This window comes from Mastigoproctus giganteus, chromosome 2 (genome assembly GCF_048544385.1).
Source record: "Mastigoproctus giganteus isolate SK-2022 chromosome 2, ASM4854438v1, whole genome shotgun sequence".
Classification (NCBI taxonomy): domain Eukaryota; kingdom Metazoa; phylum Arthropoda; class Arachnida; order Uropygi; family Thelyphonidae; genus Mastigoproctus; species Mastigoproctus giganteus.
The window spans coordinates 205,673,143-205,698,281 of record NC_143576.1 but is presented as its reverse complement, the minus strand read 5'-3'; the positions used below and the strand labels follow the sequence as shown (position 1 = coordinate 205,698,281).

The following is a 25,139-nucleotide window of genomic DNA, read 5'->3' as shown; positions in this document are numbered from 1 at the left end:
AAACCAACACTAGTTGTCGACCCATAAGGTGTCCCTATCGGCACATGTGACGACGGAAAAGATGACAATAGTAGGTACTATCTCGCACGCGCAAATAACGTCTTCCGGGTTTAACTGATCGATGGAGGTGGGTTTCATTGAAATGTTATGTTGGTCTATTCACAATAAAGGGACTTTTGTGGCCTCTTCTTTTTTTAAGCTTCGGGGACTTCTGTCCTATTGGAGTGTTTTAGATTTTCAGTACCTTTCTTTTGACCTCAGCCTGATGCTCTTCCACATCAGGACACTTCCCTCCATCATTACTATTCCACTCGCCTTCGCTGACCGCTTTCTCATACCCACAATTTTTTGTCGATGTTTTTTTAGGTGATCAAAGATTGAGAAACATTTTCTGTTACAATTTATGTTGACTGACGACTGTATATTGAGCATGAGGTGAACGAAATCAGAATTTCAATAATGATCCTTTTGGTTTTGCAGATTACTTCGAGAGCAGTCCGCACATAGACAAAAGGAAGATTTTATGCAAATATTATTCCAAAAATAAAGACAGTACCCATGTGTGTGTGTGTGTGGATACCAATAATTCGGGTTTTTAATCCAGCAAAGCAAGAAAACCGTTCATAGAGCAATATTTTTACATTTTGATTTGAAATCAAAAATTTACACCCTCAATAGACTGGCTCCTCGTGCCCTTATTTGCATTGGAAAGAATTTTAAACAGAAAAACAACGCTTTATTGTGGTCAGTGGATCCAAATTAAGGTTTCCGATTTAAGTTGGGCAGCATAAATAACTCATAATAGTGCCATTAATAATTGGAAATCCAAAATGGCAGAGGACCAGAAGACAGCAAAGACATTGAGTACCAGAAGACAGCAGACATTGTGGACCAGAAGACAGCAAAGACATTGAGTACCAGAAGACAGCGAAGACATTGTCACAAAAGCACTTTTTTTTTTACCATGGTTTATTGCCATAGTTTTTCTTTTCTTTTTTTTTTTTTTTTTTGATTCAGAAACAGTCGCAAGAAATTCCTTTATGGACAAAACATATCTTTACTGCGTTCCTCGAACCACTCATGCACAGTGCGGGCACGATGACATGGCGCATTATCGTCTTGGCAGATTCTATTTCTGCCCGGAATAAAAATGCAAGATGGCAGGGTGCACATAGTCTCGTAAAAGCTGTGGAACCTCACCAGTGAAACGTTGGTCCATACGCACCAGTGGTCGTAGTCCTTGCCAGCGAAATATGCCCCATACCACCAATCTTTGTACACCTTAACCACAGTGAGCCGTGAGCAACTGACAAACATGTCATTTCCAACACGGAAGAACCCGATGCATGCTCCCACAATCATGCCCTTTTGAAACTCCATGATATCTTTACTACCTCCCATAACTGCTACTTTATCACTTTGACTTGCATGAGCAGAAGCAAATTACCAATGCTCTAGCATACTAAGCTGTTCCGCTTTTTATACTGGGAGTTATATGGCATAATCCATCACGGATGGGATGGTCATAATTCACTGTTCGCTGAGTGTATATAGAAAGAGCTTTCCTTACCATACGAAATATTATTCAAATAAAAGTAAGAGAACAACCATAAAAAGTCAGAATTAGAAGCTCATAAGAATGAACTGCACACCAACCGAGATTAAATGAATCCTATGGTTTAGATGTACTTTAACTGAGGCCGTCGATAGACGGGACGTGTCATGTCCATATTTGTTCGTTTGAGGTTTGTGTTTCATCTTTACTTTCCAAAGTTAGTTAAACAAATATTCATATCATTTTCATTTGTCTTTTAACTTCAAAATATGAGGATGCTTATGTTTTCAGCGATATAAGTTCGCATTGTTTTTAAACATGGTTTGGATTTCGATTTTGAATGACCTCTCAATGCACATTTTCCCCCCTAATCTGATATTTATGAGATTAGAAAACCGAAGGCTGTATTGCGTACTTTGTGAAGGTGCGATGGAGTTTTGTTCGCGTTGTGTTTTTAATTTTAAACTAGTCAGGGTGACTTAATGTTCCCGGCAATTGACTTATGTCGACATTTAACTTATCTGCATTTATCTAGAAATACTCGTACAAGTAATAATGTACTAACCGGACAAAAAATTAGAAACCTTTCGTAGTTGCATCATCCTATTCTGTTGGTACTCACAGGATTCGCTCATACTGTTATAAAGTTGGTGTTACTACAAGGGAATATCTTTCTATTGAGTCAGACAAACTTCACCTCGAAATGTTTCATCTTCACCCGGATTGAGATGGATTTCGAGACAATGTAAACTATCCGCAGCAAAAACTGTTTCCGAATGGTTCGAAGAACATTCCTGAGATTTCCAGCATCTACCCTAGCTGCCTAATTCTCCAGAACCGAATTCAATTGAGAATGTGTTAGATATGTTGGAAAGGGCAGTTCGGCTTCTAAGGTCTCCAATGACCACAATACAACAGCTGACAAATATCCCGGTGGAAGATTGGTAACTCCCCAACCCATACTGTATGGTGCTTTAATGCAGTTCCAATAGCTGGTATCCAGATAGCTGAAACTCGTCCTCAAGTTTCAAAGACATTTCTGATTCTTTATTGATATCCTGCTATATATGCCACGTGACTTTTTGCATTTATTACTGCTGGATGATAAGCAGGGACATAAACAGTCAAACCTCATTCCGGACGATGGTCTTCGTCATATCAATCGGGCTGAATATTTAATACGGGGGTTAGTTTCATCGCACGCTGATCCAACTGGCCAATCACGAACCTGTCCACGTGCCGTCAATTCCAAGGGCGATGTAAACACGTTTGTTATTACTGCTTTCACAAGTGACAACCAGCTTTAACCCCCTCCAAAGACACGTTAGCGATAAAATATTATTGTCATTATTATTAACTTTGTTGCGGGCTGCCAAAAGGGTTGTCTAGAAGAGCGCGAGACTATCGGGCGTTAATGAATAAGTCAGCAAGCTCGGTCTTCCCATCCACTCTACCTGCAACTGTCACTTCCATTTGTCTCTCCCGCTAAAGCTCGCTGAAAACGAGGCTACTGCCTACTGCGCATCTCCGTGTGCGCCGCGCAGAGAACCTGGCTGGAACGCGTGGTGTCCGAACGGGGCTGCAGTGCTTGTCACGCTGTGTATCCGAAAAGAACGGAGCCCGCATGGTTTAACAGACGTCAGCAGGTCCCGGACTCCAATGTCTCGCCGCAAACAGTCTCATCCGAAACCCCTGAAACGTAAGTAGCCCCCTTTTCTACGTGTACGTCTTTCAAAAAACCTCCGTTGACGTGTGCGTGCGTCTGTGAGAGAGCGGAAAGCGGCAGAGGCTGCCTTCGAACGGGGGGCACCCACTCTCGCTCCGAACTCGGCGTCCGAGTGTCGCCCGCCGTTTTTAGGACACACTACCTCGTCCTCCCCGTAGCGTTTTGTGCGAAGCGACAGAGTAGAAATAAGCACGTGCGAACTGCCGATCTCCGAGGATGGGGCAGCCACCACAGAGGGGAGATGGTCACAACGTCCGGCGGTGATCGGCGGCGTTTTCTCTTTTCGTCATCGTGTCTGAGACGATCGGCAAGATCGGTGCCGGCCCTTTTAGACACAATTCGCCGATGACAGTGGCGTGCGTGTATGTATGTGTGTGTGTGTACTGTTGTTGGTAAATTCGTGTGGTGTACCAATAGGAGTTGTTGCGCTTTCACTTTGATTCCACAGGTCATGGACACTTTGTAGATGTTTATTTGATTCCATCCAGTTACATGTTTGTAATCCTCTTTGGTACTCTTGTTACGGTGCACGTAAACATGATAACTTTCCACACGGCACTTTAGGGAAGTCCAGTGGTTAGCGAGCTGTCATCTTGTGATGACTTTGTAGCTCCAATGGATGCAACACGGTCTCTTAGGTGTTGCATCCGTGGAGTTGCTAAGCGAAGTGACGTACTTATTAGGATTTATCGTTAAAAATACCGAAGTTAAGCCACGACCAGATTAATACAACACACACACGTACAGAAACCAGTGAGGTCACTGGATTAAGCTTTATGGAACTGGACTAAAACTTGATGAAAATCAAAGGCAAAAATAGAGAGTATTTGCTGCCAATTACATCTTGATAGAAGATTTCCAGCCCTATTTTCAATATTGTTGTTCATCAAACCCGTTTAATCAAAAAATAATAATAATTCAAAAGACATCGTGGCTAGGGACATAATTCGCTCAATTTGAAGGTCGGTAGCTTCTTGTACGAAGAATTGAGCAAAATATTTTGATCACATGAACACAGAGGTTAGAGTTAATAATTCAAAGATTTCTTCAAGTCTGACTTATCTGGGGTGACGGCTCGTAGAACTGTGGGTAGGTTGGTTATCTCGATAAGCGTGCCAAGGTTACAAACTTCGTATTCATAGTTTTCCTTCATGCTTTCAGTTCGACGAACAAAGCTTTTAGACTCACGGAGATTCATGCGCTCTCAATTGAATTTGTGATTGTTTTGAAGCATTCAGTTTCGTTCCTATATTTTTATCGAACAAATATCTTTCGTAGTGTTTTAAAACAATTGATTAAATATGGAGGGGCACTGAGGAAGATTCTGTCCATCAGACTGAAGATGTTGCTAATGCATTATTGTTAGAATCATGGGCCTTCTTTCGTAGTCTTCAGACTGTGTAGGAATCCAGATCTGTGGTTGAGCGACTTCAAAAGCCGATGTTTTTTAAGGCTGGTGTGAAACTCCCGAACACACTACTAATGAGTAAGTATGAGAAGCATTATACCTTTGCACGTAGTTCAAATAGTGGTAAGCACAGTACTTTCTTATTTTGTAAGTCTAATGTACGATAAATAAGACTAGAGAAGGAGTTACTGTTAAGAAATTACCTTCACTTGGGTGGTAATCTCCTGTCTCCCTTTTGTTTTGTCAGGGATGGAAACAGAAATTAACAGGATGCAAGTCATTATCTCCTTTTCTGGTCCTACATTTAAACGGATGCCACACTTATGTTGGTAACCATGAGTGTTGAATGGTGATTCGCCAAATTGTTGTCAGATTCTCGTAGTGAAGAACTTTAGGGGTTTGGACAACTAATTCTGGCCAATCCTACTCCAATAGAGGAATATTGGAGTAGGATATTTATTGAGAATGACGTTTATATTGAAATAAATACAAATGGTATATAGTACACTTCCCCCTCCCCCAGAAGAGGTTCATACAATGCTTGCTGTAGCCATGGTGATGGTTGATATCACCATGGTTGCAGTAAAACTGTTAATATCACTGATTGTTGAATCCCCATGGCTGCTATCAAAAGATTCTCTCTCGCTCTCTCTCAATTTTGTGTTCCTTCAGAACACCCCACTTCTGTCTGCCACCTGCTGTCTCTCCAAATTCAAAATATCTCTTGTATAATTAAGAAAAATAAGCGATATTGTTGTTCATTATATTTCTAGGTTTCTTTCCATAGATGTTGTGTTTCTTGCGTTTTGTGGGAAATTCTTCATCGACTTCCCCATTTTTCTTATAAATTTTTCTCGATGCAAAGTCTTAATGATTATTTGCCATCGCTACCTTTCATCTGGAGACCATTTTCCAACCTCAGCCTACGATATCTGTTCATCCGCATCTTTTAGTCTGTTCGGATCAGCGAGCTACTACTTCGGATATTCGAGACTACCGCAATATATGCTAGAAAGGTTAAGCCACAATTAAAACGTTAAGCCGCAATTAAGATAAAATTATTTGTTCCTTTCCATACGGGTTACCATAGTTACAGAGAAATTTAGCTTCCTGATCGTTCAATCGCCATGACTACAGTTCCATGAACTTTTCCCCGATTTCAATTTGGTATTATTCATAAAATTCGTATCTTTCGTTCTGTTTGCGTGCTTTGTGAGGTGTTTGGATAATAATATTTGTGGCATTAAAGAAAGCGACCAAATAAGACTATTAATGGTAGACAAATGAAGCCTTCAATTGCTTTCTAGCCACTCACAGATGACCCGAGGTTATCGAACATAAGATAGTAGACTTTGGAATAGACTGAAGATGTTATGTGCATCGTGAAAAGGATTTGAAAAAAAAAAAGGTCATGTGCTATTTACGGAGGGAATCTTTTTTTTTTTTTTTAATACGCAGGTATAGGGAGAAAAAGAGACAGAGAGTGAATTGATTTATGGCTTTTTCGCAACATACTTAAGCCTATTTCCTTGAGTTACAGGAATACGACCAAAGAAATGAAGTCGGACAGCTATTCACAGGTGCGGATAATACGGAAGACTTTTTAGCCAACGGAAATCAGTCGCAGAGGGACGTTGACACTTGCCAGAGAATTGAGGCGGTTTATTGAAGTGGTGTAAAGTGGTAGCTGTGTTTTCGTGTTGTTTTTGACGTGTGTGTGTGGGAAGATTCCTCAAATTATTAACACCGCGTAGAAAGACGTAGCATGTGAGTCGATGTTATCCTCTTAAAGTGTTAAGAAATGTCTGGCATTTTAATATGACCTCTGGACGCCGTTTAGAATTATAATCGAAATCATCTGGAAGAACGATCAGAATTAATGTTAAAAACTTGTTTCTTTTTACCTTATTTCTTATATTATGTTGCTGAAGCAAGTATGACCTTTTATTTTGGTAAAATATGTTGTATTGACCTAAGCTTTAAAGAATTGGTCGTTTTTCCAGTTGTACGATACATTCTGTTGTCGCGTGATACGTATTGCATATTCCAACAGTTATGCGCTGTTCCTTTAAAATTCAGACTTTGAAAATGGTCCGATTGTATCGATACATTGTTGAAAAGTACAAAGGCAGCACGAGAAACTCACTTCTCTCTTACTGCCTAATTTCCTGCACAGCTTATCCCATGACATCTGCTTAATTTCCGGCACAGCTTATCCCACTAAACCTGCCTAATTTCCGGCACAGCTTATTCCACTAAACCTGCCTAATTTCCTGCACAACTTATCCAACTAAACCTGCCTAGTTCCCTAATCTGCTTAATTATCGCATTACACATGCCTAAATTCCTGCACATCTTATCCCATCACACCTGCCTAATTTCCTGTATTATCGCACAGCTGCCTAATTTCCTCTGTCATTTATTACACATATCTGCCTAACTTCCCCTGTCGTTTATCCTATATAGCTGCTTAATTTCCCTTATAAAACTTATTTACCTACGTCTTCCAAAATTTCGTGTGCCATCCTTATAAGTGCTTAAATTTTGTTCACGAGACATCCTCATTACTGCCTAAATTTCGTATGATAGGTCGTTATAACTGGATGCCTAACTGCCTAAATTTCGTATGATAGGTCCTTATAACTGGATGCTTAACTGCCTAAATTTCGTATGATAGGTCCTTATAACTGGATGCCTAACTGCCTATGTTTCGTAAGAGACATCCACACAGCTGCCTAAATTCCCAGTAATATTTTCGACTTATCCAAATACAGCTGCCTAAATTTTGTGTAATACTTTTGACTTATCCCACACAGTTGCATGAATTATATATCCGCCTTATTTCTTATATGATGCATCCCTTATAGCTGCCTAAACTCATTCATATCCACGGTAACTCCATTATTTCTTCTAAGAAACATCCTCTACAGCTGCCTAAATTGCTATACACTTTCTCTTTACACCCGAAAGGTACTACGAACGCGCTCATGCACTTCCGATAGACGGCAGCACACGCTGTTCAGCCATTTTTACTGCCGTTCGTCATCAACTACTTTAAACCTATCACTTCTAACATTTCCATAGAAAACGTGGTGTCTGGAGGACAAGAGATTATTTATCCGAGTTATAGTATTAGAAGGTACCTTAAAGAGATCTCCGAACGCGATAAGAGTGGAAGAAGGGTCAGATGTCTGATGAATGATGACAGTATCGACTACGCGAAAATGATATCCAACTGACTTTATTATACAGACAGAGCAAATTAAATATTAAAAGATGAAATATTAATGTATGCGTGATGAATAGACCTTTTATATTGGTGCATTATTCACGCCTGTCTGGGGGTTGGTGGTGGTGGTGGCAGCAGCAGCAAGAACGCAGAAAGTAGGCTAATTAACATAAGCAGGTTCAGCAATTGAAGTGTCTTTTAATGAGTCTGGTACTCCTCTTAGGCCTAATGCGAAATGGCGTCATATTAGCCTTGTTTTTCTTAAGGACAACACATAGGCGCTCAGAGAGAGAGAGAGAGAGAGAGAGAATTGTTAAATGGAATATTTGATCGCATTAAAATTGGGCTGTGGAGAAAAGAAGTTCCAGCCTACATCCGAATTTCAGAGCCCCCTACCCATCTCCCCTCGCGTCTTTCACGAGTCAGATGGCGAGAACGAGGACGTCTATTAAAAGTCCTATTTTCCAGCTATTTGTCAAAAGGATTTCATTTCGGGTGCCTTCATAGAAGAATCCCATCTACAGGGCTCTTCTTTTCGAGTCCTATAAATTTTTTCGCTTCCTTAAGATGATCTCTTCTTACGGGCCCTCATGGAGGCTGTCTGTCTATGTAAGTTCGGCTCGAAGAGGAGATTTATTTTGCGATGGGTGGGGAATTTCTTCCTCATATAACGCATTCCCCAAGTGGAATGGTAATGAATTGCACAGTTTGTTTTCGTGGAATGTCCGGTTCACTTCTGTGTGAGCATCTTCGTGTAAATTAATGGAAAGCTGTATTAAAACTGAGCGAATTGTAAATAAATAAATAAATACTCGTTTTTATTACCAGGAATGCGGGTAAGTTCATTACGATAAGTTTTTGTTTCTTTTAATCTTCAAAGTCATTTGAAGATTAACACGCGTCACGTAGAGGGCGCTCGTGAAAAGAGCTGGAACATGATTTTGCGCGTAGCAGCTCGCATTCGAGACGTTTTGAATCAGTGACACCTGCGCCGCCACGGGTGGCACTCGTAACAAAATATGCGGGCGTGCAGCTACCCACATGTTATTAAAACACGCGCTTTTTATTTGAAGATAAATTTGTTTTTGTTTGTCAGCTACATCTGGCGGTGTAAACCATAAGTGGAATTGTGCGCACAACTGTGCACTTCTAATCAGAAACTACTTTCAACGATTTGTTAAAATATTTTTATAAAAAACTATTCCCTAATTTTGGTCAATTTTTTGTTTTTCTGTGGCACGAAAAGAATTGTATTGGGCCATGTTTTGACTAGAAGAGAGAGAGAGAGAGAGAGAGAGAGAGACACGGGGGGGGAGATTGGGAGCGATGTTGAAAGAAAGAAGAAGAGGAGAAAAGACAGAAAGAGAAAGAAGAGGGGGAAAAGAGAGATAGGAAGAGCGGAGGATGAGGCAAAGAAAAAGGCATGGATATATAGGGATAGGAAAGCCGACCGGGCTAGCCGAGTGGGTAAAGTACCTGCCCGGCAACCCAAAGGTCGCGGGTTCGATTCCCGCCTCGGGCTTGGATCAAAGTACTGCAAAAACCTTGGGAGGTGCAATATGGCCACAGAAGCCGATGCGCCAACAACTACCAAATCAAAAAAAAAAAAAAAATAGGGATAGGAAAGAACAAAAGAAGGGGGAAGAGAAGACAGAGAGAGAGAATGGGAGATATAGATGGAAAGGGGAAGACAAAAAGAGAGAGAGAGAGCGAGAGATAAACAGAGAAATATGGAGAAAGAAAGAGACAAAAAGAAAGAGGGATAGACACAGAAAGATGCATAGAGAGAGACTGATAGACACAGAAAAATAAAAGACAGAGAGAGAGAGACACAAAGAAAAAACATGAGAAAGAAAGACAGACAGAGATAAATGAATAAAGAGAGAAAGAGAGAGACATAAAAGAGAAAGAAAGAACATAGGGGGGAAAAGGAGTGGGGGTATAGAGGAAAAGAGAGAAAATATTAACACATAGAGATAAGGAAGAATAAAAGAAGGAGAGAAAGCAGAAGGAGAAGATAGAGGGACGGATAGAAGGGAGAAGGAGGGTAGAAAAGGACTAGGGGAATAGACACAGAAAGACCCATTGAGAGAAATTGGGGGAGAGAGAGAAAGACAGATATAAATCAATAAAGAGAGAGACATAAAAAAGAAAGAACACAGAAGGAGAGAAGAAGGATCGAGTTAGAAAGAAAGTAGGGGAAAAGACAGAAAAAACATTAAGACATAGGGATAAGGAAGAAAAATAGTAGGAGGGGAAAAAAGAAAGGACATGGAAAGATACAGACAGAAAGATGCATTGAGAGAGAGAGACAGACAGATAGAAAGTGAGAGGAGGAAAAAAGGAGAAAGGAAGAACCTGGAGAAAGAGAGTGAGGAGATATATTAGTTGGGGATGAGCAAGGGAAGATGGATAGAACGACAGACAGGAGAAATGTAGCGCCAACAGAGAAAGAGAGGAGCGTAAAAGTGCGTCGCGTGCATCGGGCTGGCTTTTTGTTGTCTCGCACACCTGTGAGTTCGGAACTGAGAATATTTCTCCTTCCCCCTCCTCAATGGGTCTAATTCGGGCTTCGTTTTTTCCCTCGGCAGCGGCAGCAGCAGCGACTGTTTCGATTTGTCCGTCCGAGGGGGCAACTTCGAAGTAATTAGGCATAATTTTCTCATCATTATCTGTCAGCCAGTGCTCTCGCAACCCCGCAGTTAACTACGGCGTAGCGTGCTTTTAATTAGGGCAACCTATCCCCGCTCACGCCCGCACCGGACATTGACTGTCACACAGCGGCGGCATTCATGCGACGATTTCCGGCATTTCGTTGTGCAGTCCCGTGCCTGCAACGCCACGAGATGTGCATTGAAAACTTTGTGGCAATGACAGAACATTTGTACGCGCACACACCACCAATCTGCGAACTGCCACTCACGCGAACAATCGCCGAAACAACGTTTGTTTACGGTACACAACTGGGCCGCGTCTAAATGACTTCCTCTCCGTCGAGCACAACCACAAAACAACCATTTTGCCGCGCGCATTAAAACAGTTCACCTTGTCAACGCCGTCACATGTCTTTTGCTTCTTTCATCAATGCCCGCCTGCAAATATCGCTCTCCGAACACGCGCAACAACCGCAGTTTCCGATCACTGACCGGCCTCGCGCAACACGAAAGTCATTGTTGAACTTGTAAACCCCACACTGCCGAACACCCTCTGTACAAACCGCGTTTATCTTCGAGGGTTGACGATAATTAGTGCAGACTTAAGAAACTCGATGGTCAATGGAAGTTCTTGGTTGCTCGCAATCATCTCTCCTTCTGCGAATCATTTAAGATGCCACCAACTGATTGGTCCTACTTGTGACAGGAATGAATGAAAAATTACAGGGCTTTGTAATGAACAAGGAATTCCAGTCGGATGGGGGCCTTATTGGGAAGTGGAAGGCACGCAAACATTCGTCGAGTGGTGACCTTCTTGTCCACTTATTTTAAGGGAGAGATCAGCTTTTGAAAACCTGCTCCATGCTTTACAGAATTTACAGTGGAACTGAGATTATTTCTCAGTTCCACTGAGGGTCCTTTTTTCTAACAGACAAAAGAAATTAGAGAAAGATCATGGCTTAAAAATTAGCCATAATCTTTATAAGACCTCACTTTTGTAATTTTTCAATTAATAACTGAGCCCTCCGTTAGCGTGAATCATTTCACGAATTCTCGTTGGTAGGGATTCAGCTAGACCCCTTCAATATTAGGCTATTATTGAAAACAGTTGAGAGCGTAATTTATTCAGGTTTGGGGGATCCCATACGTTCTTTATAGGATTTGAATCTGGTGGACTTGGCTGGTCATTTAAAATGTTTACCATTCTATTGTGTTCCTCGTGACAGTTTGGATATTAGAGTCCTGCAAACCGGACAGTTATCATTCTGAAAAACAGGAGCATCGAAATCACGTAAAAAAAGAAAAAAAAAAAAAAAAAGGTAAACTGCAGCCATTATCAATCCACTGCAGGATGGAAGCCTCCTCAACAATTCATGTTGAGGGAAATGGGCCATAATCTGCCACGCTGATCCAGTGCGGGTTGGCAGATCAACCGTATTTAGCAGGGACTTCAACCCCGGTCTATTAAAAGAGCGTGTGCTACTGCACTCGAATACTTGACCACTCGGCTACGAGGCCTTTCGAAATCACGAGTGTCCTTCTAATGTTCAGCAAAAGACACAACTAGCTCATCCAGAATATTAATATAGGCAGGATGATTCATCCTGGTTAGCATTTTTTCAACTATGGAATAGAACCCACATCATAATAATTAAAGCATTACCAAAGTGTCGCTGGCCCACCACCAGCTTGTACGTGGTGTCTCTCCACAGGAACAGGCGCATTTGGCTATAGTAGCCCTTGTGCCAAAAAAAAAAAAAAAAAAAAACAGCTACAGCAACAACCAATTTGTACGACACCTTGTGCACAGTAGGGATGATTTGACTCATTGCTTCTCCTGTGCACTCAGTTCCTCGCATCATTAGAGTACAGGCAAATTTTGGATTCGCATACCACCTCACAACTTTCCAATTATCAACAGTCCTTGTTTTAAGGCTTTTAGCCCATATTAGAATGGCCTTTTCATGCGTAACTATAAATATTGTTTTTTTTAGAGGACCCCATTCCAGATATCCACTTTATGCAATTCCATTCTCAGTATTTTCTCAGAAATTGGCAGATGGGATCCTTGCTTCGCCTTTTGCAGAAGTTCTGGTCTTGCCTCAAATCTTTTTGTTTACTAAATACGATATTCGTTGCCTATCACGATCACAGATCTTCGAAGACAATTCTTTTTCTGATTTTTGGTTGATATCAATCTTCCAAAAACACATTTTTAACACTTTGGCCTTTGGGCCTTCCCAAAAAGAAAAAGAAACACAATCATATTAGGACCACTAGATCTGTCTTATCTGCACATGTGTAATATATCCATAAATTGCGTATATTCTCTGGTCTTTTTGCCTGTTTTTATGGATGAAAAACCCGAGTTTCCAGCAGAGGATAAACCTCCATTCACTCCTGAGACCGACTAACTCTGCCATTGAGTGAAAAAGCCCATAAAAATTCCTCGCATCATTGAAGCAATTCGAACCCTGGCCTTTTTCTCTCGGTTTGGGGAAAGACGTTGATTATAACCACTGCGCTACCCTCGCTGACTTTCCACCATCCAAATGCTGTCACTGCTTTTTGTCACCCACTAACATCTTTTCTGTGCCCCATCTTTGGTCGTAGAAACCCTCGCTTTTTTAGAGTGGGGAGAAGGAATACGAAAATACAGCATCATACTTGGATACGTTTCGGATGCAATGCAGGCCTTCTTCAGTGTAAAAGTTATTTATAGTAACACATACTTAGAACAGTAAAATTGCTTGTTTCCTAAATACTACGCAGACTCAATGTAATTTTATTTTGTCTCTCAATTTACAGTTAATTTGCAGTGTAAAGGATCTAATTTTTTTTTCCAGTTAGTATTTCTTTGTTTGTTATTCCGCGTCAGCCAACCATCACACAAAAGTCTCAATGATCAATATGCTAGACTCTCTCTCTTTCTCTCTGTCCTTTTGGTTACATATGACTTGATTATGAACAAGTTTCAGGATGGATGATAATTTAAGTGGAATAATTGGATAAACTCTGGAGTGTTCAAAGAAGAGGAAACAATTAGCGTTGTTAAAGACAGCATCCATCCAGTACCTTGGGAAAGAGGACATCATTTGGTCGAATACGACTAGAGAAGTCATCAAATGAAAAGGGGGAAGGGTTGGGGGAGAGGGAAACAGGGTGCGCAATATTGTTTCGGTGTGATAGCGTTTTCACGAGCAGTCCAAATGAAGTTTTTGTTGTGTTTAACTTTTTAATTTACTTCGCAGCATTTTCTTCCCCCCAAAAAATACGTTCTTGACTCGGGAGTTTTTTATTAGCGTTTTTTTCCCCCTGTTAAGCAGTTTTTGATGGAACGCCTAACAGAAAGATCAAGTGAGCGTTACTAATTATGCGTGAAGGCACAATTAAGAACATGGGAAGGTCGGGCCAAGATTGTAGGAGCTTGCTCAAGGAGTTCGTATCTAATCGGAGGAAGTGAACTGTTAAATATTGTCTATTTCTCAACACGTGCAATAGAAACAGCCTCTTTGCCAACCCCTCCCCTCCTCTCCCTTCCTCTCGCTGACTGCGCGCGAGGCAGCATCTCATCAGCGTTACCAGATAACGAACTGGTATCCAAGGGACTTAGCGAAGATATTCGGTCACTTTTTCCCCATCTGCGTGTTGATGACATGCCATCCAATGATCCAAGCCACTCCGTAGATTTCACCAGCTAAACTGGTGGTGGTTGCTCATGGCAACCGTGGTCATGCCCCGAGCTTAATTCGTATTATTGTCATCAGTTTTTATTTGGGGGCTGCATCTCTATGGAAACTGTCTTTACTCTTGTTTTTCAGTTCTCCTAGTTTTTGGTTACATTTCCCTAAGTTTGGACGAGAGATCTTCACAGAATTGTGGATGTATAAAAATACAATTAGCGGGAGATTATTCCATGATCATAGTCTAAAAATGACCTATTAGTAAACAAATAATATTTAATAAACATTTTGTTTCTAATCAGGCATGAATATCTATATCAGGGGAGTTTACCATTAATCATTTCAACCATCGAACCAAAGGCAACTCAAAGCAAGTGGGCTGAAACCATTTGTGTTCCACTTGAGTCTCGAATCATGCTTACAAACTCATTAACGTAATGTATCTGCGCATGTTTCTGGATTTATTGTTTTGTTTCAATGCTTTACTTCATATCATAAAAAGAAAATAGTTTTATCTCCATGAGTAGCTAATCTTCCAGCATGTGATGTTATCCCACACCCATTGCGTGTGTGGAAAATTTATCACCGTGCCTTACTTATGGTAAAGTTACTTGCGTTTTACCTTTGCTCAAATAAAGAAAGAACCCGTATCTGGAACAATCGCCCCTCCCCTGTTGATTCCAGAGATAAATACTTGAGTGGTGTCTGATTGACAAGTAGGATGTGGAACAGTTGTTTTCACCTTCTTATCGTGGCCGATTTTGATCGAAAGAATAACCAGCGCAACTCTTTAAGTGCTCCAATTACAGCTATCAAATGTAGTCCAGGACAGCCCTGATCATGAAGGAATGAAACAGCATGTGATGGATTACTAATTGTAAACTTTTAGAGTTTTCATTTGCAACCGAGTTGCGATTATTCAAGTATGCAGATTGGATATTTATGTGATCGTGGACCACCCTAATGTACTTATAAAATAAACAAATACACTCGACCACTGTTGGAACCATGATTAAATTTCTGTTCGCTATAATTATTTATTTTTCACAGACAGTTTGTACGTAATATTGTTATCGGTGCAAGCCAGGTTTCTAAATAGTTAAGCTATTGCTGCTTACCAGTTCCATACACAAAGTACTTGAAGTTAAGGTACACAGTGATACTGCAAGAGTGATTTATTGAGGTGGAGAGCGGTGGGAAGGAGAAGGTATAGAGTCTTGAATATCCACCGGACTGGACCGCTACGAAGGACCGGTCCAGTCCGGTGGACATTCATTTGATGGTAATGGCGTTTATTGGATGTTTATTGTTCATCTTATTATAAAATGAAAAGTGGCATATGACGCTTATAGATCATCAGCCAAAAAAAAAAAAAAAAAAGAAACTTCCCATTTCACTTCACCCATCCAAAAGTTTGTCCACTTCTTCCTTGAATTTATTTAAGCTATCAATTTCCACAATGACAGATAGAAGTTTGTTCCACCAATAAACTACCCGCTGACTAAAGGCAAATGTCCGCACATCTATTCTACAACTGTCTTTTCTTAATTTGAATTTATGACCTCTTAGGTTCGTAATCTGAACAAGTGGAAGGATCCCATCAGAATTCAGCGTGCTCAACCCATTCAAGGCCTTATATACCTCAATCAAATCACTGCGCAGGTGCCTAGTTTCCAGACGCTGCAATTTGCAGAACTTAAGCCTTTCTTGGTAACAGCACTCTTTGTTCTCCTCACCAGTCTTGTTGCCCATCTCTGTACTCGTTCTAGCATCTCTACATCCTTCCTAAAATGAGGCTTCCAGCCCTGTAAACAGTACTCAAGGTGTGGCCTGACCATTGCCTTATACAAAGGGATAATCACCTCCTTATCCCTGCTAGCAAATTTACTGTAAATCATTGACACGACCCCACGACCTGCTCCGTCAGCCTGTCTACACTACTCAGAAAACTTCATATCTGACTGCACAATTGCCCCCAGGTCTTTTTTATTCTTCACTACCATGAGAGTAACACCACTCAGTTGGTACATTTCTCTGGGGTTACTGCTACCCATATGCAGTGCTTTACATTTGTCAATGTTCAACTTCAGTTGCCACTTCTCAGCCCAAAGTTTTTAAATCCAGTTGCGGTAGCACACTGTCATTAACAGCCCTGTCAACCTTTGTATCATCAGCAAACTTCGACATTAAACCTGATATATCCTGAGAAATTTCATCAATAAATACAGAAAACAACAATGGGTCCAACAGGTAACCCTGGGGGAATCCACTAATAACAGTAGTCCAATAAGAGCAGTGTCCATTGATTACCACTCTCTGTCTTCTCCCTTTATCCATTGTAGCAACTTACCCTTAATGCCATACCTCTCCAATTTGAATAGCAGTCTTCCATGTGCAATAGTATCAAAAGCTTTCCTGAAATCCAAGTATATGATGTCAAAATTATTTTTTGCATCCAGTTCCTTTCTGACCACATCATAGTATTCAATCATATTGGCCAGACAAGACCTCTTGGTTCATGTCTTAGAGGTCATTAATTTGGAGACGCTGATTAACGACAGCAAGCAGTGAGTCCATCCAATGAATTTTTAGGATTTTATCCCGCCCCTCCTGTTATAAATAGGAGAGATACTTGCCACTGATACATTGGGCAAGTTTTAATAGTCCTTCATCGCAGTCCTGGAGTTGGAGAAGATGTACATACTAAGCATATACCTGCTTTTGGTAAGCAGGAAGTGTAATGTCCAAACTGCTGATTCATAAAGGAAGGTGAGGATATAAGTGATATTGGATAGGTAGCTTTGTGACTATCTTGGTCAGTACTTAAGAACTCTGAACAGCATAAAATTTATTTTTTAGGTCATTGAAGTGATATGGAACGGTGAGGTTCTTAATGTATCCTCACAGTCTTATTTGCATGTTTTGTGTGCTAAAAACCAGAAATTGCTGAAGGAGGAAACCTTACTTCTAAAAATGTAAATTTAAAAGTGTTGTGGTCAAGGGATTTACAAAATTAAACGCTGCTTTACTGCGTTAAAGAAGTTGCCTCTTGTTGGAACTAATAATTCTGAAGAGGTTCTAGCTGGTACCTGTAAAAACAAAAATTAAAATTTCGAACTACCTACAATGAAAAAATAGATAGACAAATAAGGAGAGCCAGAGTGACTTACACTCACCAGTGGAAGCACATCAGCATCATATTCTGCGAAAAGTATGGTAAACTGCTTCCTGAAATGGTTCTTTTCTTTGTTAGCAGGCCATAAGAGATATGCGAATGTTTGGTAATTTCTAGAGGGCTGATACCTCCCTGAACCTTTTGTGCTACTTGAACCACCAGACACCCACTTGAACATTCTTTCATGATGTGTTGTTGTTGTTGTTGGGTTTTAGGAGCATCGGCGACTAAGCACATGTTGCTCCATGTATATTGTCTGTAACTTGTGTGTTCCGAGGTCGATTATCTGTTTTCTGGAAAAAACCCTAGTTTCCGGGAGAAAAATCCATGCTACCCTCGTCTGAGACCGAATAACTCAGCCACGCTGTGAAAGAGCCCCATAAAAATTCCTCCCGTCATCGACTGGATTCGAACTCAGGTCTTTTCCATGATGTGTGCAAGACCTCGCTTTTCTATTCTGGAATTATTTATTTTACCATTAGGTGGATCGAATTTGATATTAGCAGAAGAAACCCTGTTGTGATTGCTGTTTGAATGTCGGGGGCAGAATCACAACGTATGCTATAAATGGCTCTTTTTAATATAAACAACAACTTTGGCTGAATACTAATTTTCAAGTACACATGAGCTAATTTGCATATTTCAGAAATTGCGTGTTTTATCGATAAGTTCAGACCTGGTACTGTTGTGTCATGACTTAATATTTTTCCATAACAAATTTCATTGATTTGTATCAATTATGTTGCAAACTAGCTTGGTGATTTACATACGAATGTTGTTCTTTTGTGATCATTCATATGTCTTTAAAAGAATTATAACGTCTATCTTGCTTTCATTCTTATTAGGATTATGCAAATGAAGCAACAAAAACCCGTGTGCATAGCTTTACTCGTATATTAGTGCACGAGTCTACTGTTCCTTCTCCTAAAGATGGTTAAATTTAAGGGTTATAAGGGGAACAAAGAAGGTTATATTTAAGAAATATAACTTTCTTTGTTCCTATTTCAACCACTTTGGTTAACTATTGTCATAGTAGTTGTCATTCGTCAGCTTTTAAGCTTAATTTCAATTAATACTGCTGTTGATGATATTTTAATTTCTGTCTTCAATTCCTTTTAATTCTTGTGAGTCCCACAAGGTTCTTCTTTAGGACCTCATATGTTTACACCATATTTAAGTGAATTATTCGCGGATGGCCTGAAGACTCACAAAACGTTACACTTCCATCTTGTTTCGTCTCTCTTTCTCTCTCTCTCTCTGACTGAATAAGAACATCATGTTTCTAAATCCTTCGAAGTTTTTTCTCAAAATAAGATTAAAAATTTATAAACACGCGTGTACATTATAAACTTCGTTTTGTCAATTGTAACGTGTTGCAAATGTCTTTATTTGAAATGTTACAACCGTTCGCACATGATGGATTTCTATGTGCGGTCATCAACGTCCTCATCACCATCTGCTATTTTCAATCCACTGCAGGATGAAGGCTCCTCCAGCAACTTTCCAGTTCCTTCTGTTTTGTTCAATGGACATCCATTTACTACCCATAAACTCGTGAATTTCATCTATCCATCTGTTATCTTTCAGGTTTTCTTTTAGCTCCTCTTGAATGCCATTCTGTTATTTTCGTAGTCCATCTGTCATCATGTCTTCGAATTATGTGTCCTGCCCAATATGTGACTATATTTCCTGAATACTGTCCATCCGAGATTTATTCTTCTCTTGACTACCAGCCATTTACCATTATTACAGCTAATGACTTATCCAAGATAAAGTATATGAATCTACCTTTTCAGTTTCTGCTCCTTCAATGATTATATCCCTTCCTGTGGCATACTTGTTCATCATTACTTTTGTTCCAACCATATTCATCTTTAGTCCGAAATCCGTACTACATAACTAATTCTTCAAGATCGTGGCTTATGATCACAATGTCATCTGCAAATCATAAATGGTTTAGGTACTAAACTTATGTGCAGTACAGCAATACAAAAAGGCAAAGAAAACAAAAAGTTTCACTTTTATGTTGGAAAAAACATGTTATAACTTGCAAACACACACAACTCGCAACTGAAAGCAAAATCCTTTCGTTCTGGTCCAGAACACCAGACATCCATTGGCTGAGGCAAGTGAGAAATTTCAAATGTTAGAATTAACCCCGAGCTTCCCAATATTTAAAATTTTGCCCATCTGCGTAGACCTTCTAGACAAAAGAAAGATCTGTGTACTTCTCAGTGGTCTCGACTCAGCCGACATGCCACATCAAGGATGGGAGGAGGGGCCCAAGATAGCCTCCCATAATTCAATTTATCCAGCAACACTTAAATCTGGACTAAGAAAAGCCATAAGGTGTCCGGATGATTTTCTTTTCAATGTATTCTTCAATGACCGAAAGCGTACTTGGTACACAAATAGTCCTATTTTAGGAGCAATGGAGTAGAACTGTGCGGGATGAAAAATTACGATAAGAGATCTCTTAATGGAGAGCAATCTCAATGTTCTCAACCAGAATCTTTGCGTATTAATAGACTTAATGGAGTTTGGAATTTGTGGACCATTTCTTGGGATTTATTAAAATATTTGAAACAAATATTTAATATTTAAGTCGCCCTTTTGCTTATCCTAACTAAGATTTGGATTTTCACTTTAGATATGCTTTCATAAGGTTTTCTTGTCTGTATCTTATCATCCACACCCTTATGTGGCCGATGATAAGAATGAAATAGTTCCGAAGTTCAATAGGTCCTCTCAAAGAGAGATGTAAGTTCTGCTTTGGAATTTAGATATTTTCCTCTCTTTGATGCTTGCAATTCGATTGGATGATAGTCAGAAGAAATAAAAATACAAAATCAGAAGAATATAATTTTAAAAAAATAATCATTTATTGGTTAGTTATGTCAGCATCATTTTATCATTCTAAAATCGACGAGAGATAAACAGATGGGATGGCAACACGAATTCAGTTTCCACTTGAGAGTATCATTAAAATTAAATTATTTTAGTTTTAATAATTCATTTATTTGATTAGAAATCTGGAGAAGAATACGAGAATAATACTAGACAAAAAATACATATTTATTTATTTATTTTAAATATATTTACACTAGGATACTAATTTGTAAGATTATAATAAGGAAAAAGTCATAAAGTTATCAGAAAGTTTTGAGTTCTGGTTTTTATCTACTGTCAGATAAGTGGCGAGCTTGACTGATGCCGGTTACCTAGGAGATGAATACGAGGTGACAGATGTGCACAGTATAATTGTATCGGGTTTGTTTGTCATCACTAATCTGTCTATTCGTTAAATGCCAAAAGTGAACATGGCGTTATTGGATAATCTCGACTCAGAGAGCCACTAAACAAACAGAAGATGCAATAAAATGTCAAATAATCGTATTTAAGTTCGTTTTTAATTTCTGCGACAAATTAAAATGCATAACCTCCTGATGAAGGTGCAAGTCTGCACCGAAACGTCTCTCAGATGCTATCTTGTACAGCTATTATAAAAACTCTTTTTTTTGTGTGTGTGGCATAACATTAAGGGAGAAACTCCCATGAATTGATCGTGCACCACACTTTTCCCCCCTCTAGTATACATCCCACTTCTTCCTCTTCCTCCTCCTCCTCCTCCTCCCTATTAAGAGGAGAACGTCGAAATGCAAACCTTCTGCAAGGGCAGAAAACGGTTCGTTGGAGAAGAAAAGATGCGCAAGGAGGCAGAGAAAAGTTTAAAAACCCCCCACAGAAGCAGTTAATCTCCTGTCACGCACTTTGCTTTCAACTAATATTTTGACATGACGACGCTGCATTAAGAAAGGTTAATAACTGCGCCTATCAGTTCTCGCAGGCGGCGACACAGCTATTTTTTAGCGGCCAAAGAAATAAATGCCCCTTTTTTGGCATCATCATTAGATCCGTCGTGCGAACTGCGATCTACTATCTGCCATCTAAATTCAAATTTAGATAAGTTTATTAAATGGGATGCGTTCGAGAAAAACTTCATTTTCAACGCATACGAAAGCTATGTAATGTTATTCGGAGCCTCTTATCGCTGACCCTCTCTCTCTCTCTCTCTCTCTTTTCCCTCCTCCCCCCCTCTCTCTCTCTCTCTCTGCCTGAGACTCGGTGCCGTTGGTTTCTGGTGAAGAACGGGAGGATCTGAGTGATTCTGAGAGGTTGATAGGACCATCTACGCAGCTTCTCTTAATGGGCAAGTTAATATAAAGTGTAGTTTTTTTTTTCGCTTCCAGATTTGTTTTTGATATATGAAGTGTTAATTCCATCACAACCTATTACATTACTCACTGTGTGTGTGTGTGTGTGTGTGTTTTTTTTCTCTTCCTCTTTCGCTCTTTCAATAACAGCTCCTTCCAGTAGAGAATGAAGGAGTATAAAAAAAAAGTTCATTAATAAAATTTCGACCGAAGATAATTTCTTTTTTTTTTTGTTTCATTTTTATTTTTCCAGAAAAGGATGGTAGTTGGTTCGTGAAGGATGCTGACTTATTCGAAATCGTTCGTGTTTTTCGAAGGGGGGGGTTGTTTTCGATTTTATTGGGGATGTGGGGGAGGGTGGGTTTAGAACGCTGTTTTCTACGTTTGAAGTTTAGCTTTATGGCTTCCGTTTAATTGTGGATGCAGTCTGTTTTTGCAACGAAGGTCTTCTCTTGGTGGATTGTGTCCATCTGGTTTCAAACTGGTACAGAATACGATTATGTGATTCGTTGTTCGCTTTTGAAAGATGATCGAGTAGAAAAGCTTGAACGGATGAAATGAGAGAAAGTAAACGAAAGCGAGAAACAAAAGGAATATTGAAAGGAAGAAAAGAAATAGAAAATATGGTCGATAAATAGAGAAAACTTAACGGAAGAAGAAAGAAAGAAAGAAAACCAACACAGGGAGAGAAAAGTGGCAACATAAAGGGGGAAAATTAAAGAGGGTGAGAGAGAAAGACGGATGAGCAAATAGAATGAAAGAAAATAGAGAGAGTAAGGAAATGAGGTAGAATGAGAGAAAAATTGTGAGAAACAGAAAGGGAAAGAAGAGAGAAAGAGAGAGACAGATAAACAGAGAAAAAAGTGAAGAGAAAGAAAAGGGGAAAAGAATAAGAGAGAAAGCAAAGAGAAAAAGAGAGAAATCAAAGAGAACTAGAGATATAAATAAGGGAATATAAATAAAGGGAAAAAAAGAGAATGAGAAATAGAGGAAAAGCAAGAGGGATAGGGAGAAACATAATGAGAAAGAGAGAGTGTAAAAGATAGAAGATAAAGAAAAAGAAGGGATGAGGACACACAGAGAGAAAGAGAGAAAAGAGAGAGTGAAGAAATGAAAAACACGATGAAGGTGAAATGGTGAGAAACAGACAGGGAATGAGAAAATGAGTAACAGAAAGAAATGGAAAGAAGAAGAAAGATAAGAAGAGAATGAAAGAGAAAGAAAGAAGAACGAGAGAGAGAGAGAGAGAGAGAGAGAGAGAGAGCAAACAGAAAGAGAGATATATAGATAAAGAAATATAAATAAAGAGAAAGACAGTGAGAAATAGAGAAAAAGAAAAAGAGAGTAAGAAATAGAGAAAAAGAAAAAGAGAGTAAGAAATAGAGAAAAAAATGATAGGAAGAAACATAATGAGAGAGTATGTAAAGGATAGAAAATAAAGAATGAGAAAAAAGGAATGAGGAGAGAGAGAGAGAGAGAGAGAGAGAGAGAGAGAGAGAGAGAGAGAGAGAGAGAGAAGAAAAGAGAGTGAAGAAATGAAAAGAACACGAGGAAGGTAGAATGTTGTGAAACAGATGGGGAATAGAAAAATGAGTAACAGAAAGAAATTGAAAGAAGAAGAAAGATAAACAGAGAGAAAGAACAGAATGAAAGAGAAAGAAAAGGGAACGAGACAGAAAGCAAAGAGAAAGAAAGATTGATAAAAAAATATAAATAAAGAGAAAAAGATAAAGAGAGTGAGAAACGGAGAAAAAGAAAGGAGAGCGAGAAATAGAGAAATAATGAGAAAGAGAGAGTGTAAAGGATAGAAAATAAAGAATGAGAGAGAGAGAGAGAGAGAGAAGAAATGAAAAACAGAATGAAAGAAAAATGGTGAAAAACAGAAAGGAAATGATTAAATGAGTAACAGAAAGAAATGGAAAGAAGCGAGAAAGGAGAAAGATAAACATAGAGAATGAAGAGAAAGATAAAAAGCAAAGAATTAGTAAGAAGCAGAAATAGAAATAAAGAAAAAAGAGAAAGAGTGAATGAGAAATAAAGAGAAAGCAAGATAGAATGAAATGTAATTAATAACAGAGAGAGTGAAAAGGAGTGAAGGTAAAGAACGAGAATGGGGAAGAGAGGAAAGATAAAAAATAAATAAGAGAGAGAGAGAGAGAGAGAAGGAAGGAGATAAACATTTTTTTAAAGCATTTTAATAAATATATGTCTCGATAGACACGTATTTATATTTAATAAATACATGTTTTAAGGTGTATAATGACTAATTATACGTGTTTAATAAAACACGTATAATTAGTGATTACACATGTTTCATTAAATTAAATTAAATTTTGGTTAATCTCCGTGTTCGTTGATTGCAAATGTCCTCTTTCCTTTTGCTGTTCGATGGATTGGGCAAAGAGTCCTTTTCGCTATGGTTGTAGCCGAAACTAGAGAAAGGTTGTGAGGAGTAGTTTCCCCCCCCCCCCACCATAAAACCTTTTGCGTAGAAAACTTCGTGTCACTTAGTTCAGGGTGGAAGGTAGGATCGTCGCGTCTTCTCTGTTTTATGCATCAGCGTTTACGACTGAAAGAGGCATAACTGATCGTCTTCTGTTTACCACGCGAGTGTGTTTTCTACTCAGAGGAAGAGGCCCACAAGAAGAAGCAACCTGAATCGTGCTGTCCGCATCTGATCTGCCACATTTCGTCTTCTAAGAGAGGTTTCAAAGGTGTAAAAGAAAGTAGATGAAGACTTCATCGTTTAATTTCAGTTTAATGATAAGTCTATGGAGGCTTTTCAGGGTAGGTTCAGTGTTTGCCATGAACATCATCCGTGTCCAGTTCAACAGAGAGAAGGATAAATGGCGTGCACCTGCAGGATTCGTTATCTCCTTCTCGTAAACGTGGCTCTGTGGACACCACAGAAAGGGATGTCCGCTGTAAGTCGAGTTTTGCCCTTGCAGGTAGTGAGGTGGACAGCGTCTAAGCTTTCTTACAGAGAATTGCAAACCTAGTCAAAATGTTTTCAGTACCACAGAGCACACTTTTGTAGAAAGAAGGATCTTGGAATCGAAGTGGCGTTGCTTCAGCGGGCATTCTGAGGACAGTAGAAATTGATGAAACCCAACAGAACGATGCGATTTTCATAAAGATTTTTTTGTTGATAATTCCAATATTGTCTGTTCCGTGATGGATTTTCTGTTTGCTGGACAAACAGCTCGAGTTCCGGGAGGAAAAACCAAGCTAATCTCGCCTGAGCCCGACTAACTCAGCCACGTTGTGAAAAAGGTCCATAAAATTCCTCCCATCATAGACGGGACTCGAACTCAGGCCTTTTCCACCCGGTGTGGAAAGGACGGCGTTCCTACCAACTGCGCTACCCACGAGGGCAAACAGGAAAGAATAATCAGAGTAATGGCGTAGGAATACAGTTTCAGAAGTGGAAATGCCATCTTGGATTATTAGAATTGAGGCTCTATACCGAGTCTAATTACAACTTAGACTTAGCTG

The 25,139-nt window shown here is 39.6% G+C and overlaps 1 protein-coding gene across 1 annotated transcript in view; it reads left to right on the top strand.

Annotated features, from left to right (window-relative positions):
* The first annotated feature begins 3,168 nt into the window (after positions 1-3,168).
* LOC150089960 (zinc finger protein ush-like) overlaps positions 3,169-25,139 on the top strand; it is a 192,784-nt gene continuing 170,813 nt past the window's right edge. Inside the window, exon 1 of the mRNA XM_090390144.1 lies at positions 3,169-3,254. Coding sequence (XP_090246270.1) covers positions 3,215-3,254 — 40 coding nt within the window. The 5' untranslated portion in view covers positions 3,169-3,214. The remainder of the gene's footprint in view (positions 3,255-25,139) is intronic.